This window comes from Papilio xuthus, unplaced genomic scaffold, assembly GCF_000836235.2.
Source record: "Papilio xuthus unplaced genomic scaffold, Pxut_1.1 DF827777.1, whole genome shotgun sequence".
Taxonomy (NCBI): domain Eukaryota; kingdom Metazoa; phylum Arthropoda; class Insecta; order Lepidoptera; family Papilionidae; genus Papilio; species Papilio xuthus.
Window position 1 is genome coordinate 4,193,242 of NW_013530872.1, and position 16,708 is coordinate 4,209,949.

At 30.5% G+C, this 16,708-nt stretch overlaps 4 protein-coding genes across 5 annotated transcripts; 1 reads left to right on the forward strand and 3 right to left on the reverse strand.

Annotated features, from left to right (window-relative positions):
* Positions 1–403: 403 nt before the first annotated feature.
* Positions 404–3,633, reverse strand: LOC106115629 (uncharacterized). The gene is made up of 3 exons (XM_013309065.1): positions 2,754–3,633; positions 1,868–2,004; positions 404–1,397 (listed from the first exon to the last, which is right to left on the reverse strand). The coding sequence occupies exons 1-3, from the start codon at positions 2,912–2,914 to the stop codon at positions 1,204–1,206; spliced, it is 492 nt and encodes a 163-aa protein (XP_013164519.1). The 5' UTR covers positions 2,915–3,633; the 3' UTR covers positions 404–1,203.
* Positions 3,634–6,011: 2,378 nt separating this feature from the next.
* Positions 6,012–8,380, reverse strand: Taf13 (TATA-box binding protein associated factor 13). Of its 2 annotated transcripts, none has more exons than XM_013309749.1 (4): positions 8,175–8,380; positions 7,911–8,089; positions 7,363–7,520; positions 6,012–6,036 (listed from the first exon to the last, which is right to left on the reverse strand). In XM_013309749.1, exons 1-4 carry the CDS (start codon positions 8,214–8,216, stop codon positions 6,032–6,034), a joined length of 384 nt encoding a protein of 127 aa, XP_013165203.1. In that variant the 5' UTR covers positions 8,217–8,380; the 3' UTR covers positions 6,012–6,031. The 2 variants fall into 2 exon arrangements, with proteins under 2 accessions (XP_013165203.1, XP_013165202.1); XM_013309748.1 differs by lacking the exon at positions 6,012–6,036 and adding an exon at positions 6,135–7,072 and having other exon boundaries at positions 8,175–8,379.
* Positions 8,381–8,453: 73 nt separating this feature from the next.
* Positions 8,454–9,600, forward strand: Rbmx2 (RNA binding motif protein X-linked 2). The gene is made up of 4 exons (XM_013309750.1): positions 8,454–8,678; positions 8,855–9,007; positions 9,119–9,248; positions 9,367–9,600. Exons 1-4 carry the CDS (start codon positions 8,665–8,667, stop codon positions 9,583–9,585), a joined length of 516 nt encoding a protein of 171 aa, XP_013165204.1. The 5' UTR covers positions 8,454–8,664; the 3' UTR covers positions 9,586–9,600.
* Positions 9,601–10,153: 553 nt separating this feature from the next.
* Positions 10,154–11,684, reverse strand: Ipp (inositol polyphosphate 1-phosphatase). The gene is made up of 4 exons (XM_013309360.1): positions 11,215–11,684; positions 11,003–11,147; positions 10,686–10,888; positions 10,154–10,499 (listed from the first exon to the last, which is right to left on the reverse strand). Exons 1-4 carry the CDS (start codon positions 11,651–11,653, stop codon positions 10,267–10,269), a joined length of 1,020 nt encoding a protein of 339 aa, XP_013164814.1. The 5' UTR covers positions 11,654–11,684; the 3' UTR covers positions 10,154–10,266.
* Between the last annotated feature and the right edge of the window lie 5,024 nt (positions 11,685–16,708).

A 16,708-nucleotide genomic window follows, 5' to 3' on the forward strand; every position in this document is an offset into this window, starting at 1 on the left:
CCATTTTTTATTCAGAAATTATGATTAATTGAACGGATTCCTGTGGTTGTGACAAATTTATGTTCAATCCCAGTTTTTATCGTGTGCCACCTAGTTTTCTTATCTACTTATATCAATAACACTGTCATGAAATACGTCAATGATTGACGTTGATCCGTTGAATGCGTTGTAAGTTTTCATCTTAAATTTTAATGATTCAGATTCAAGTTTTTATTGTTGTTACCTTTTCTAATTACATTGAACATAAATTACAAATTATTTTATTATGCACATATTATATTTTTACATTCAATAAAATATCGGAAAAATATAATATCCATCTTTTTTATTATGGGTTTATATTAAATTAAAAAAAAAAGAAATTGCAATAACATTTTATTATAGCATTATTTGAATCATAAATAATTTACTTAAATTACTAATATAAATAACGGACCAGCCGCAAATAGAAGCTTAAATGTTACTTGACTAGAATACAACTGTGTGTTTTCACTGCCTGTACAAAATATCATTTTCATCTCTCGCCATTTAGTGCAAACAACCCCGCTTTAGTTATTCGCCTTCAGAAAATAACATATCTTTGTTCAGGCGTTTAAGCAATGAAAACACACGGTACTTTCATGTACATGTCAACAAAACAAGTTTTTAATTTTGTCGCACATGTAGTATTAACCACTAAATTACGATAAATTTATTGTCATAATTATTAAATTATATCACTAATGACTAGTACTTAAAAGGCGTACGTGAGTATTGCGAGAGAAACTTGAAAGACGTATAAGATTCTACATTTTTTATGGTTTCAGTCGTCGAGTACTATTATGACTCAAATGGCAATAATAGATCGGAAAATTCACCCTACACGATTTTTATAGCAAAGATAAGTTTTCAACGTTTTATATAGATTGCAATGAATGTACACCAGGCACTTAATAAACAAAATTTTAAGATAAGTTTCTAATCGTCGCGCACATGAATTTAGAACTGGTATTCTTACAAGTTTTTGATAAAACTTTTAGCATTTAAATCTTAATTAAAACATAATTGTTGATAAGTAAACGATACAAACAATTATTAAATTGTTTTTTGTTATCGTCTGTTGGAAATATAAAAAAGGTATATATGCCCTTGATTTACTTGGTATTCTTGACCGATGTGCCGACGTCAATCTTTGAGTTTTCTGTCGTTATAATGAGTTCCTTTTCAATATTCGTATTGGAAGAGAAGGCTGCTTATGCTATTCGCGCCTTTCACTATAATTTTATGAACAGTTTCGAAGTTTCCCGACAAACATTGTAAAGGTAGTGGACCGGAATTATCAACGTTTAATTCGAAGTTTATCGAATACTCATCCGCGTAAAGCTTCGGTTCTATATGCAGTACAAATTTTACGGGCCCTGAAATATAAAAAAGGTTTTAGTTATTTCTTTATTAATAAAAAGTTTAACACTAGTATTATTTTTTTTATATTGGAATACTTTTTGAATAAAGTTTCGCTGCCAAACTTTTTTTACAGCAGTATGAGTAACGTGCTAGTGGGTAAACATAGTTGCCATTAAGGGAGATTGGAAAAGAGAAGAAATGAAGAGAGTAAATTAGTGTTCTCGCTTCTCCTCGGACGCACAAGTCGAGTACACCATCATTTAAGTGCATGAAATAAAATATGATAAATTAGCTGTTACCGGAGACTCCGTCCGCGCGGAATTAAAAAAAAAACAAACTTAATGAGTATGTGTTCTTTTAGACTTGTTCTACATTTGTGCTAAGTTTCATCAAGATCGTTCCGGAGATACCTTTAAACAAACATCCATCCATCTAAACATTATCATTTATAATAAGAGTAAGAAGTATGATTACTATTACTTACTTATAGATTCTGAAACTTCATAAGTCTCGGTTATTACTTTCTGGTCCTTTGAAATCATAGAAATTATTTTTGCAGATGTATTGTAGTTTAACACACATATGCGATTCCCTCCTTTGTCTGACAACGTCACAGTTAAACTAAAATACAAAATAACAGAAAATGTATTAAAATACAATATGAAATTACATATTTATTATTTTATTGCATCTGTCTTTGATAATTTTATATTGACCGCATGTTAATTTTGGTCCAAAAACACAGAAATGTACGAAAAAGTACATTGCTCCTTAAGAAGTTACTTCATTTGTTTTTATTTATCTGGCCTGTGAATTTCAAACTTTTGACAGGCTTTTATTTAACGTTAGTTTTTCACGTGAAAGAAAAATATAGCTGCGGTTAGTTGCCATGGTTACCATATGTAGTGTTTTAAGATATCGTTTGACATTTTAATTATTGTCTTAACGGAAAAGACGACATTTTGCCATTTAAACATTTTGACAAATTATCTGGTAAATAAATATATATATAAAAGTTTAATATAGTGTTAGATAATATTGTATACCAACGTGCTTGTCGTTAAAGACGTGACTATTGTTCAATTATTTTTAAAATATTTACAAACAAATATTTTTTACTATTTGTTTTAAACAGAACATTTTACAATATGTATTTACATTAATTTCTATAAGAATCGTCACTCAGTGTCTTTTTCAGAGATCCAAACCTATTCATTTCTGTGTTGATCTGGGAAATATATAGATTAACCATTCCCTATTAGTATGTTGGGCACGTGCTCATTAAGACAAATTATAAGAGTTGTTTATTAAAACAAAAATTGAACAAAATTACTGTGGTTTAATAAAGTAAAATCAGTAAATTTACTTACAAATTATTCTGTGTTGTTACAGTTCCATTAATCGTTATCGCCGTGTCACTTGAAAGAGGTTTTGGGAGCTTAAATCCTGTACTACCCTTTATAGGTAGCGTAACACTGTCACGATGGAAACTAAATAGCACTACAAAAAATATTAAATACGAAAACTTCATTTTGTCACGAAAAAATAAATTTTAAAAATACCAATCACAACACAAAAACACGCGACAAATTCAAATGATCGTTTGATTTAAACGATCGTCTTGCGCTACCTAACAGTAGCGAACTAAACACACTTATGATTGAATTCATGCTTGTAAATCCTTTTTAATCAATAAACTGAGTCATTATAATGACATAAATTGTTACAAAATCACACGTCACAACACTTTACAAGGATTCTATATGGCTTGCGCACATAAATTTCCTTGTCTTGATAGGTCTGAGGTCGTTATAGTCCTTTGAGTTTCTTTCATTTTATAAAACACAGATATCACAATATGAACTTTAAACTGACTTGCTAAGATACATCTCACAAAAATAATAGCAATATTTGAGAAACTTCAAATCATTACTTTCATTGCTATTTGGGTTCCCGGTAAATCAAAACTTTAAAAAATATAGGGTGAATAGGATAGTACTACTACTACTATACTATTTATCCCTATTTAAATACATTTTTAGCATTTGATTAACAAAATAAAAGTAAAGTACCGTATAGAAATAATGAGTTTGTTACATATTTACACATGTAAATGATTTCATTAACGTACCTGTCCGACCATATTCTCCACTACATTTATAATCCACTCGCGAAGCTTGTTATCTTCACATAATATAATTGATAAATTGCTATATTTATTTTTCTAATAACTTCGAAATAACTATTATAACCCGCACTTGGCCAGCGTGGTTGACTATGGCCTATTCACCCTTAACTTAGGGTAGGCTCCGAGCCCCTCTGTGGGGACGTATAGTGAGCTGATGATGATGAACTATTATAAGCACCAGATTACACGTTTATTTAACGAACACTAAGAGACTATTGTTATTGCTACGATAAGGGTAGTTTAAATTTGAACCTGCCAATTATAATTTCAAAGATTGTACATTTACGATGATAATGAATAAAAAAATAACCTATTGACTCTATTCGAGTTAATGAGTTATCACAATATAAAATGCATGAGCCATCCCAAGTCTGAATATAAATCGTAAAAAAACAAAAGCTCGTAAATAGAGTTGTAGAAACAATAGGAAAAATATATCTTTCAGACAACTAGGCAAACAGAGAGTTAAGAATAGAAATATTTTTAATTCAATTCTTTTATACACCCGATGAACAAGCAAGGATATAACAATTATTATCGATATATCATTTGAGCGTAATTACTGATAAGTTAAAAGACGTTTGTGGTCACATTTAATACTTAAACTATTTAATGATACGTAAAAATAAATTTTATAACAAATAGACGCAAAAACGGTGTTCCACAAAATATATCTTACTAATATTATAAATGCGATTGTTTGAATGGATAGATGCATGTTTGTTTGAAGGTATTTTCAGAAAGACTGAGTATCTCGCGAACAGAGTCACGGGCGACAGCTAGTTTATAATATTTCCAAAAAGACATTGCATGATTACGTATTACGAAATTTACACGATTTTATAATACATTTTATGCCTTTCTAAGGTAATTTAGTATTTAAAATAAATGAATCGCTTTAAATGTAGATTTTTAATTTAAAAACTTTTACAAAGATCTACAGCACCATAAATCCACGTGCGGTTAGACACGTCACTTGGCGCTTAAGGACCTTATACGGAAAATATCTAGTTTTATATATGTTTACTTCTCATAAAATACCATGTGCATATAATTTATCAAAAGGTTCATTCAATGAATTCGAGTTATAAATAAAGCATTTAACACGTAACACGTCTAAAAACAATACGTTTATCCTTGTTCATCTGAAATTTGTTAGCATTTATAAGAAATGTTTGTAGCACATTTAATTTACGCATTAACTAAAAATATTTCATTAAGGATTATAAAATATATTAATTAGGTATAATGATATGCTATATGAGGTAGTTATCAATGAAGATTTCATCAACAAGATATTTAAACTAAAGATCATTAAGTTTAAGCATTTTTCTACGTTAAAGTATATTGCCATACTATAATTTTGTTGTAATTTCAAATTCACTAACATTTTGCGTACGGAAATATTATACCCATAATAATATTACATAACGTATTCATTCGCCTTTGTATCCATTATGGTTTACACTATGCCAGTACAGTAGGAGAGTAGCGCTGCCTTGGCTTACTGGCGCCTGTAGGTGTATACATTATACCAGTTTTGTGCCAACTGTGTAAAAAAGGCCAGTAGGAACTGTACTGGCATAATTTAAACCAGGCATTAAAGTTTGAAAACCCAGAACTTTACCATAGATAGTGCTGAATGTGATATTTGATATGATTTTTTTTATTATAGTATTTTACAATTAGTGAAATAAGAAATTTGTCAAATTATTAAATAAATTCTGAGTCATGAGAAATTCCAACTTCGACTATTATACATAGCTCACCATACTATACGTGTGGTTATTACTAACACCCGGGGGCAAAGGACAAAATTGCATTTAGAAAAAGAAAAACCCCGTTAACGAACCTGTGTGGTGCTATTCACCTTTATTGGTCATAATTCTACAGGTAAAGTGTAATAAGTTTAGTCCCCTTAAGGATAGAAATAAATTAAATGTATTTATGCAACCGATACGTAATTAGTGATTAATACTTCCACCTAATACTACACAAAATAATATAACTTTTTTCATATTTTTTTATATGGTTAAATAGAAGAAAACAACCGCTCGACATTGTGTTGATCACACATACTAAAATGTTTTAAAAATTATATCATTTATCAAAAAACATTACCAAAAACAATAATAAAACAAGCAATAGTAAATTCACGATAGTATATATTTAAACAGGAATGTTTTCAAAACTTTTGTTTCCTTTACGATACATAGACGATAGTCTATGCAACTTCTGATGAAGCATTGCAGTAGTCCAACTTACTAAAATTCTCCACACTAAAGTAATAACAAAAATTTTAGTAAATAAAACTAAGAAGTAAGAATCTCAAGCAATCATTAAAAACAATTAATTATTAATCTCACAAACTTATTATATTAGCTCAGAAGCGATTAGCGCATCTAAAATATGTTTTTCATATATATTTGAAAATCTTGATACTTACATGTTTAAAAATGTTCATTCTGAAAAAACAAGATATAAAAATTAAATGGTACTTCTAACATAAAATAATAAAAACAAAATAGGTCTTAGTTTAGTTCACCCCCATAAATGTATAAAATGTGTGTTAGTAATCTACAAAATCATCGCTTTACAAGATTAAGAAATTATTTTAAATAAACTTCTATGGGTTTGAAATTCTTCTTGAAATAAAACTAATATTTATCATAAACATTTCTTTATTTCTAACTAGTGTATGAATTTTCCTAGTATTAATTAATAAATGGTCCTATAGTTGAATAATTTGTATTGTTACTACACATTAGAACTTTCAATAAATAAACATGACTAACATATGTTTTATCATATTAATCACACACATGTATTTTCGAAGATTATTCCAAATATTTGTGAAGGTTAGCAAATGTGCACATCTAGCAATAACCGTATTTAAGTGCGCTATTGATGTAGCAAATATTTTTATAAACCTATGATGTTAACCCTTTTATTGAATTTAACTTGAACATAAAAATGTTGGTATTACTGGAGAGTGAACACTTCAAATTGCTGTATATAAAACCTGCCAGGTTAGACAAAGTGCATTCCCTACGAAGCAATTTCATAACAAACTTCAAAAATTTATATAACGGACCATATCTTTCGATAAGTTTCATGATTGTCGCTTGTCAGTTCCATACAGTTTTGAAGTTTGTTAAGAAATTGATTCATAGCGAATGCACTTTGTCTAACCACACAGATCTTTTATTATGTTCAAGTTAAAAAGATTACATAATTCTGCAATTAATATTTCCTCAAAATGCCTTTAACAATTTGTGCATAAACTTATAAGACATTTTAAAATTCAATATTGTTACAATATTTGTTACATCAAAATTTTTAATTATCACAACACTCATTGGTTAGTAAGACAAATTGTTGATAGAAAAGCACAATCATAATTAGTACAAGATACAAACACAAAAGCTAATGTTTAAAATTGTTACTTGCATCAGTCTTAGGCGAGTTGGATGCTTGGCCACATATGCTATTGTTGGTCTTCTACAAGTTTATAAAAAAATATTGTCACAAATATCAGCAATTACAAATTTAACCAAGCCAATGAAAAAAGTTATGAAATCTTTTAAGACATATAATCTTTTTCATCAGATGGGTTTTTGTTTACTTTTTGTTATTAGCTAATAAAGTTTTGCATCTATTTTTTATTACATTTTTGAGATTTATGAGCAAATCAGATCACATTTTACATGCTTAGAGTTTAAAAAAAATATTTTATTTTATTAATTTAACAAATTTAATCATAATGATAAAATTAGGACATTATTACTCACCAACATATTTAACTTCATCAAAGGCCTTTCTAGCTTTCTTCAACTCTTCATTCATAGTAAGCAAGTCTTTGACCCTAGCATATTTCCTAGGGTCTTTGCGGACTAAGAATATTATATCTTCTACTTGCACTCTGCCTGGTCTACCCACCTCCATTGCTCTGAAAATTTAGTTCATTTACATGTTACTTTTTTAATCTTTCAAGACACAGAAAATGGAACCAAAAGAATTCTACAGCTTTTGTCCCATGGTGTTTCAGTGGTTAATACAAAAAAGTTAAGATGAAATAATAATGTTCCCTCTTCTAAAACTTCAAAGTAAATGGTGTAGGATAGTTATAGGTTTAAATAACTAATGAAGAAAAAATATTGAATAAAAATACTCAAGTTTTATAAATTTATTGTTGTTTTTCACATATCCATTGTATTACGATTTGCGATAACTTTCTTTGCTTAGTTGTTAACCATGCAGGTAATGTTAAATTTTTGTTTACATTATGGAATCTGGTAGGTATAATAATAATGATAAACACTTATAATGCAATGCTTACTTATGTGTGGTTTCCGTAATGAATTCAATTACAAGATCTTCTAAGAAATCTACACTCTCCGTATAAGGATTCTGGTCGTCTCCAAATCCATACATCATACAACGGAGTTCTTTACTAAACAACCTTTTCCTGCCCGACGCAGTTGCCCCGAGCTGCTGTTCATTCTCCTCGTCTTCGAACTGTAAAATAATGCATAACATGACTTTCTTTCGTACTTACGGTTAACACCATGAGTAGATTGTTTCGATCTCAATACGATATTACCTGATCAAACTGATCAGGAGTGTCCGGTGTCGGAGTGACCATTATTTTATTCTACTGTACTTTCTCTTCACAAATAAATGAGGGGCACTTATTTATTCTGGAATTTTCATAATCACAATCACAATGCTAAATAAACAAAAACAAACGTAATTTATCTACGTGACAATTGATGAATAATGTTGCAATATGAAAATTGAAAATAAAGCAAATGAACTTACACAGATAATACCTACCTACATTTGAAAGTTTTATTTGCTTTCGCTATTTACTCTTTGAAATTTGTGACATTGACAGAAAAATGTCAAGCAGGTCAACAACAACAATAATTGTTAATTGCCAAATATTGTGATATGGTTTGGTATTTAGTTATATATTTATACTAGTCACGTTCGTACACTAAAACTCCGGTTTGAAGAAGTATAATATGCAGGATTTTATGAAGTTTTGATTCCAAAGAACTTAAAAAAAAATAGGTTGAGTGTGCATCACCATGAATCCCATGACGTAGGTTTATTTAACAGCTACTATAATTTAACTTTATTTTTACCGCTCATTTAATTTTATCCTAAACTTTATTTATTTATACCAACATGAAACTTATTCTTGAAAACGTCACTTGTGCGGTTAATTATTTATTACTAGGTATAAAAATTATGTTAACATTTTGTTTATTATTTCAGAAATGTTAAGAATGTGTTGAAATTGAGTGAGAGGGAACTGACTGGTAACTCTAAGACATCATGGCATGACCAGTACAAGGACAGCGCTTGGATATTTATCGGTGGTATGCCTTATGATTTAACAGAGGGTGATGTCATTTGTGTATTTTCTCAGTAAGTGTAATCAATTTTTTTTATTCCATTTTCAAACAAATCCTATATATTTTACTGTATTATCTTTTAAAAACTTATTTTTGCTATTAATGTTATAAAACTATATTACAGGTACGGTGAAATTGTTAATATCAATTTAGTAAGGGATAAGGCTACTGGTAGATCAAGAGGATTTGCTTTTCTTTGTTATGAAGATCAGCGGTCAACCATATTAGCTGTAGATAATCTCAATGGAATTAAGGTATGGTAAATACCTAAACTGATGCTAAGAGATATTGGATGCAACAAGCATCCAAGTAGTTATTTTTTTGTTTTAATTTAGTAACTACATGATACTTTATATTAAAATTTTATTGCAGATTCTTAATAGAACAATTCGTGTTGACCATTGTGAGCAATATCGGGCTCCTAATGCTGACATGTCAAAAGTTGATGAATTGACAGCTGCAGTGAGGGCTGAAGGATGTGCTCCAGTTGCACCTAAGTTAGAAGTGGATACTAAAATTGTTAAGCAGGTAAAACTTTATATCTGTATAATATTTGTAGCATATTCATGCCCAATATTCTCTGATCTCTAATGTGTTATTGAGAAGTTTTTAAAACAACATTAAGTATAATTGTTTAGAAACATTAGATTAAAATGTTATATGTTTTAGGAAAAAGAACATAAGGAGAAGAAAAGGAAGCACAAAGAGAAAAAGAGCAAAAAGAAAAAGAAGAAGAAAAGTAAGAAATCTGAAAGTGATAGTGATTCAAGTGACTAAATCAATTATTAATAATTTCTATGAATAATAAAATATCGACATATGTTTTTTTTATTTTCATTAGAATCAATAATGACTAGCAAATCTGAAATACAAATATGACATGTAAGATATATAGTTTAATTCTAAATTATTACACAGATAAACTTTTAGAATTATATGTTGATTAATTAATAATATAATTAAATTGTAGACAAGAGATCAAGATATCAGGTACACAATGACAATAAATAACAGGATATGAAGATATTAACTTCATAATATCAAACAAATAACTATAAAAAAGTCTAAATTAATAATATGATCATTTAAAATGCAAAGCAATTATAGAACAATCAATGCAGAATATATTATAATATAAACAAAGTAACAAAGACTAATCTTATGGGTTTTTATGGTAATCATGGTAATAAATAAGGATATTTTGTGTGCAAAAAAGTAATATTTAGTGCATTTCCCATTGTTTAAATTAAACATTTACTTTAATAACTTTTTTTAACTTAGAGTATTTAGTATCTTTTGAAGAGTATCATTATCAGCATAAGCAATAATGCCTTCGGAGTTGCAATATTCTTTTGGCTCAAGACCACTACCATCATTGTATATTATTGGTTTATGGGTGGTATAACTTATTAGTCCTCCACCTCTTGCATTTAATATTGCATGTGGTCCGCATGTGTCCCAGCGGAAAGTTGTCCCTTTTGAAACTATATAACCTGCTGCTTCACCTGGAAAAAATAAAACCTAAACTTTTATTGAAGTGGTTAAAAACATTAGCTATTGCCTTTAACTGATGCTCAGTGAAATTGCTCTAAAAAACTTTAAATAGTTGTGGTTATTGTTGAAGTAACTCAACTTTAACTTTCTCCAGGGTTTTTGTTAGCTTTTTTAAATTAAAAGCAAGTTCTACATACCTAATGCTACCTTTAGTAGTTTGTGACCTGCACCTGGAACTGAAATCACTTCAAACCCAGAATTTTTAATTTTTTCCACAATATCTGGCTTCTCAGCTCCACTTATAAGTATTGTGTTATGTCCAAAGTCAACTTCTCTGTCACCAACATAACATTTCTTGACACCTTCATAGTTAACTCCCCATATTATTCTACCTTTTCCACTGAAACATAAGAAGTACGTGTGTTTACACAATATTTTTCACTCACTTAGTATAATCTAAAAAATGTAATAATATTAAAGTAAAATACATAAGAGAGAGAAAAATTACACTTACCCATTATAAAATGGCTGATTGATAACACCAACTACTGGTTCACCTGATGATCTTAAATAAGCTCCGATTAAAACTGTGACACAAGGAAGACCATGGCTAGCATTTGCCTCTCCTCGCACACCAGCTATGAACTCAGCTGTAGCATCTAGTAAAAAATCAATTATGTGAATTTCATTTGTAATTAGACTTGGCAGTATTACGTATAAGATTACCTATTGGGTCAATCCATACTCCTAAATTGTCTGTATCCAATGTAAGCATTTCAGGTAAATCAAGGCATATAGTGTTTATTTCACCATGAACAGATTTAGCCATCCGGTTTGCCGTAGACATTGGTATTAAGGAACTGAGTAACTTAGCCGTCTCTTCTTGGGATTTCTGAATAGCAATGGTCACTCCATTAATCTCATTACATTCTTCACCTCTTACATATTCTGCAAGTTCAGGTAAATATGAGGCGATTTCCACTTTAGCACATTCCTGAGCTAAAACGTCGGCAATTGTTTTAAAATCTCGTTCGAATCGAATGTTTGCATCGGTTTCGCATTTTTCAGCAACCAGCAATGTATCCCCAGAGGATTCAGTACAGGATCGGGCAATGCAAGCAGCTCTCTCCGACGCATTTATAAGTGCTTTTAAAATCTTCGACATTTCTATTCTTATTTTTTTATTTAAAAATATAAATAATTACTTTTAAAAAAATAATATGGATATGTTGTACAAATATATGGATTAGAGATATGATATTAGTAGAGCAAAACTGCCCTAGTAAAACAACGGATAATCTAATTTAACAATAATTACATGCACTGTTTACTTTGAAACTTCAGTTTCAGGTTTATCTGCATTTTTGACATTGATTTGTTTTAATTTTATGACCAGGTAACATAGACCTTTCGGTCATATCTTATTTGGTTTGACATATTGACAAGGTAATGCTTTGGCAAGTAACATGGCTATATTTTTTCCCTGTTCTACAAGGTAATTTAATTTTAATAAGATATGTTAACTCAAACATCATTCTCCCTTCATTTATACAATTTCAAACATTTGATATTTTCAGTTGTTTTTGTATGCTCTGGCAACTCTGATCTGCCAAAATTGGCGCAAAAATTCGAACGAGGTCATGATTGCCTACTTTTTATTGTCTACTTGCTGGTCACTAGCGACAATAATGTTATACATTACTTTGTATAATATAGGGTATTGATTTTTTACGAAATGTATTATAAAAACTGGACGTGCTATTTATAAAGAAGCTAAGAAGTAACTTCCTACAAAATCTTGGTATTAAAAATTCAAGCAGAAGATGAAATATCTTGTGCTGTTCATTTCATGATTTCTTGTAATATTTAGTTGCGAAAACTGTTGATTTTCATACTATTATGTATTATTTGTTTTTAAAACATTATTATTGCAGCAAACAGTTAGTCAAGACAGTCGTCCCAGCTTTTTAAAATAAAACGATGTTGGAATTATTATACCTAGTAATAAAAACATAAATAATTGTTAATAAAATAATTTATGACTATGAGGTATTCAGGTTTTATATTAACCGTCACATGAATCATGGTGTCATCGGTATTGTGGCTTTAAACAATAAAGAAGTAAAATCTCTAATAGTATAGCGCAGACGGTGTTTTTCAAAACGCTTCACGGAATCATTAATTTCGACCCTCACCCATAGGCCCAACTACCGATTTAATTTAAATATTTATTTTATGGTCTTTAGCACTGCAATAAACGCAGCAGCATGCAGGTCCCATCTAGGTCCCTAATTCCTTTTTTTAACTATACTGTTGCTTGCTCATCGACCCTGTTCATATACACGTATTTTAATTTGGATAGTAATATTACTATTTATATTTTTACGTAAGTGGTTTGGCGAGTAAGTTGTATGTAACCTTGTTGTCATACATAAAAATCAAATAAATTAAAAAATATAAACGTATCTTGTAAATTACCTAACCCAAATTAAACCTACAACCCGTTGTCAGATATTGAAGTTTGGACAAATATTTCCTCTTGAACACAATGCAGTTTTGCTAAATAGGAGCTGATTTAAAAAATACTTTTTTAATATTATTTATTAGTCAAACTTAGATCTTACTGTGTCTTTAAACCGATATAATAGATTTTCATTCCAACAATACATGTAATGCAATTTTTCGAGATTTACATGATTTGTAAGTGCCTTTACAAGAGTAATTTAGGTTGCAATTCGTAAACCTCTTGTGACAAAAAGTATCAATAGGTTACGGAAATCTCGACGAAGGAGAATGCAAGCGGCGGACGTAATCTTTTGTTGTTAAGCCTTGCACAATCCGCTGTTACGGAACTGAGCGATACGTGATGTGATTGCGAGTCCCACGTTTTTATCTCGACTTGCTTGACTCGTACCTCAATTATTTTTCTTATTAAGCTGTATTTACAAAATGCAAAAATGGTAATTAAAAACATTTATAACTAAAATATTTGTCCTGTTTGAGCTAGAGGGGAGAAATTTCACGAGAATGCATGTAGGATTGTAACCCAATTAGGTCACAAATTAAAAAGTATTTTGTCATAAACATTATTATAAGGTATATTGGTATTATATCTAAAATATTAGGCAACCGAGTCAATTGGCGAATGTGCGGAAGTGAATTGACATAAAGTTATACAGACCTTTTGTGGTTTTTTGTGCCTATTAAAGCTATTATTGTATATGCCAATGAGAATGGTTTAGCTATACATTAATTGTTTTAATAATAAAAAAAACAATTATACTGAAAAATGATAACTAGAGAATGTCGATATTACACCGTCTGTAGTGGGATCAATATATTGTTTTTACTTTTTAGCGTCTTTTTTCGTCTGTTTTTTTATTTATTGACATATAACCACCAGCATATGTTTTAAAGGTCCAGAAATGTTAACATTACAAAACATGTGTTGGCGCCGTTTCCGCTACTCCACAACAGTATCTATATTATAATTATCTTGTTTTTAACATTTACAGCTTTAATAAAGTAAACGGATAAAAAGACGTCCTTCATAATATATCGTTAATTAAATACAATCAAATATTATTTGTGTTTACTTGTTTTATTTACGAATAAAATATAAATAAGGTAAAACAGGACATACCGTAATCAGAAAAGATATTAAATTAAATGGATTTAGCGTTACGCGTTCTTTATTTTATAACTTCTATAGATTTCCTGTCCTTATCTTAACTCCTTTTATATTACTATATGCGTGGCATCAGCTCTACAATTTGCTTTTCCCACTTTCTTGGCATCCCAATATAGATCATTTACCCCACGGAACTTGGTCTATCTCGAATTCGATGGCCAGGGTTCTTATTATAGTTATTAATAGAAAACGATGGATGCAGCGTTATTAACTGAATAAAAAATAAAAAGAATAGGTCGTATTTTTCATTTTAAAAACATTCACAATCGGCGTAATCCGTCGCACGGCAATGAGTGAAATAGTTTAGAAATTGACTCAATGGTAACATAACTCTTATTCTTAACCTTAAACTCAAGGACACGGTGATATCTCTAAAGTAGTATAACCATACAGCCGATTTTTCTCGGATTGCTTTAAAATGTTAATGTATTGTTTTATCTTATCCATTTTATAACATCTGAACAGATATGGAGTATATTTGTTTAAAAACTCATTGATATAGAAATAAAATATTGCCATAATACAAATTGATAAAATTTCGAAAATACATAGTGATTTATTTATTTGAGAAACTCCATTCTACCACTGTTATAGACTCAAAACATCTCTACGTCGTAATCTCAATAGACTAGCACACTGTGCAGCACTTATGAAAGAATAAGCATCGAACACATTCCTTACTCGTCAAGATCAAGTTCGTTTGAGCAATAACGACCTGCACACAAACGTACCATCGACAATTAAGAATCCGTCCTATATTTTCATAAACTTATGTTGTCTATGAGATATTTGTCGTGCGATACGCGCGTTCGGCCTCGTTATAGCGTGCTAAATCTTATTTTATGATACGGTAAAGTGTTTTAGGTAATAGTTCCATTACAGTGATACCTTTCCCATTAGAATTTCATAATCAGTAACAGCTTCACATTTAGAAATCAAAAGTCAATTAGAGCAGCGGGAACTACGGTTATGGTTGCCGAGTAATTTTTTTAAATTGCCCCAGATATTGACGCAGTCCTTTGTAAAAGTAATAAGTATTATAAAATTGAATTATTTTTTTTAGAATCAAAAATTATTACTTCACTGTCGTTCGCAAAAAATGATTCATACGAATGAGCGAACTTGAATGTTTTGTCAAACGTTTGGTTAAAAGAGGAAGAAAAGTTCTTCTAATAAAACCACAATTTTTTACTTCGGTCATGTATTTTTTTTTATATCATAAGGTGGCAAACGAGTGAGCGAAATGAAAAAGTGCTGAAATAGCGAAGTGACCGTTGCCCATAGACATACGCAATTGCATATGCGTTGCCTACCTTTAATCGACGGAGGAGAGGATGCACAGAAAGAAAACATTTCCATGCATCCTCTCATCCGGAAAGTCCACTTCCACTTCCCATCCTTATAAGAAAAAGTGTAGGAAGGGAAAAAGGACTAAATTAGGCCTTCTGGACGCACACTCATCAGACGAAACGCGGAATTGCTTCCACTTCACGCCTGTCTTCTGTGTGGTCGTGGTATTTCACCGGGCGAGCCGGGCCAATTCGTGCGAAGATGTTAAAGCGGGCTCTACCACTGTTAATTATTGTCTAATGTTGTATAGAAAGGAAATTGCAGAAAAGTAGAGTTTGGTAATGTATTTTGTGTATAACAAAATGTAGGTCAGCATTAGCATGCCTCTAATTAAGATTTTAACACTACGGCTTTAGACAAGGTCTTCTATTGTTGTCTTTAACTATAAAGATAACTCATATATACTTAGCTGTATTCGAATAAAAAATACTAATTAAAGACAAATTAACCTGTGTCATATATTTACTATTTTAGTAGCTGACGCCCGCGACTCCGTCCGCAAAGAAATGAAAAAAGATTAATTAGTAGCCTATGTGTACTTCCATACATCCATGCCGAATTTCATCAAGATCCGTTGAGCGGTACTTGAGATACTTTATAACAAACATCCATATAGATATCTAAGTTTTGCATTTATATAATTAGCAAGAAATACAAGTATTATTAGCGTACTTTGAGTTATAAGTGCTGTAAACTAGAACTGTGTAAGTATTCTGAGCATTTTTCAATTTGTCTGGTCCGACGTTACTGCTTCCGAGAATCAAATGCATATCATCTGTCCCTCTCGTCCGCTTACGAATTCGTACCGTACAAAGCGAGTTAGTTCTATGTAAACCTACGGTAAAAATTGTTAAAAAGTGATAAAAAGGACAAAGTTGATCGTTGAGTATGAAATTGTTAATTTCTTTATCTATAATTGTGAGTCACGTGGTTGGGTGTAACTTTTTTTCATCAATTAAGGCATGTTAATCATTCCGGTTCCGTTGATACTTCGTCAGAAATATAAAACAACTCACATTTTGCCTCAGGGACACATGACCTTGACAACAATATTTCTTAAGCGGCGTTACAATTTTGCTGGCTGTTATCAACCGTTTTGTAAACCATTAAATAACGATGTCAAGAATTAAAAGTAATTAGGTAAAACTGGATCTATGGATGCAATAGATAACTGTGCAT

Excerpts from the sequence above, each read along its gene's own strand:
- Rbmx2 (XM_013309750.1), top strand. Across the intron at positions 9,008-9,118 it reads GTCATTTGTGTATTTTCTCA|GTACGGTGAAATTGTTAATA; the intron begins GTAAGTGTAATC and ends ACTATATTACAG. Across the intron at positions 9,249-9,366 it reads ATAATCTCAATGGAATTAAG|ATTCTTAATAGAACAATTCG; the intron begins GTATGGTAAATA and ends ATTTTATTGCAG.
- LOC106115629 (XM_013309065.1), bottom strand. The coding sequence starts at position 2,914 with ATGAAGTTTTCGTATTTAATATTTTTTGTAGTGCTATTTAGTTTCCAT. Across the intron at positions 2,005-2,753 it reads GTAACAACACAGAATAATTT|TTTAACTGTGACGTTGTCAG; the intron begins GTAAGTAAATTT and ends TTTGTATTTTAG. Across the intron at positions 1,398-1,867 it reads TGAAGTTTCAGAATCTATAA|GGCCCGTAAAATTTGTACTG; the intron begins GTAAGTAATAGT and ends TTTATATTTCAG.
- Taf13 (XM_013309748.1), bottom strand. The coding sequence starts at position 8,216 with ATGGTCACTCCGACACCGGACACTCCTGATCAGTTTGATCAG. Across the intron at positions 8,090-8,174 it reads CTCCTGATCAGTTTGATCAG|TTCGAAGACGAGGAGAATGA; the intron begins GTAATATCGTAT and ends ATTATTTTACAG. Across the intron at positions 7,521-7,910 it reads ATTACGGAAACCACACATAA|AGCAATGGAGGTGGGTAGAC; the intron begins GTAAGCATTGCA and ends CTAAATTTTCAG.
- Ipp (XM_013309360.1), bottom strand. The coding sequence starts at position 11,653 with ATGTCGAAGATTTTAAAAGCACTTATAAATGCGTCGGAGAGAGCTGCT. Across the intron at positions 10,889-11,002 it reads AATCAGCCATTTTATAATGG|TGGAAAAGGTAGAATAATAT; the intron begins GTAAGTGTAATT and ends CTTATGTTTCAG. Across the intron at positions 10,500-10,685 it reads ACTACTAAAGGTAGCATTAG|GTGAAGCAGCAGGTTATATA; the intron begins GTATGTAGAACT and ends TATTTTTTCCAG.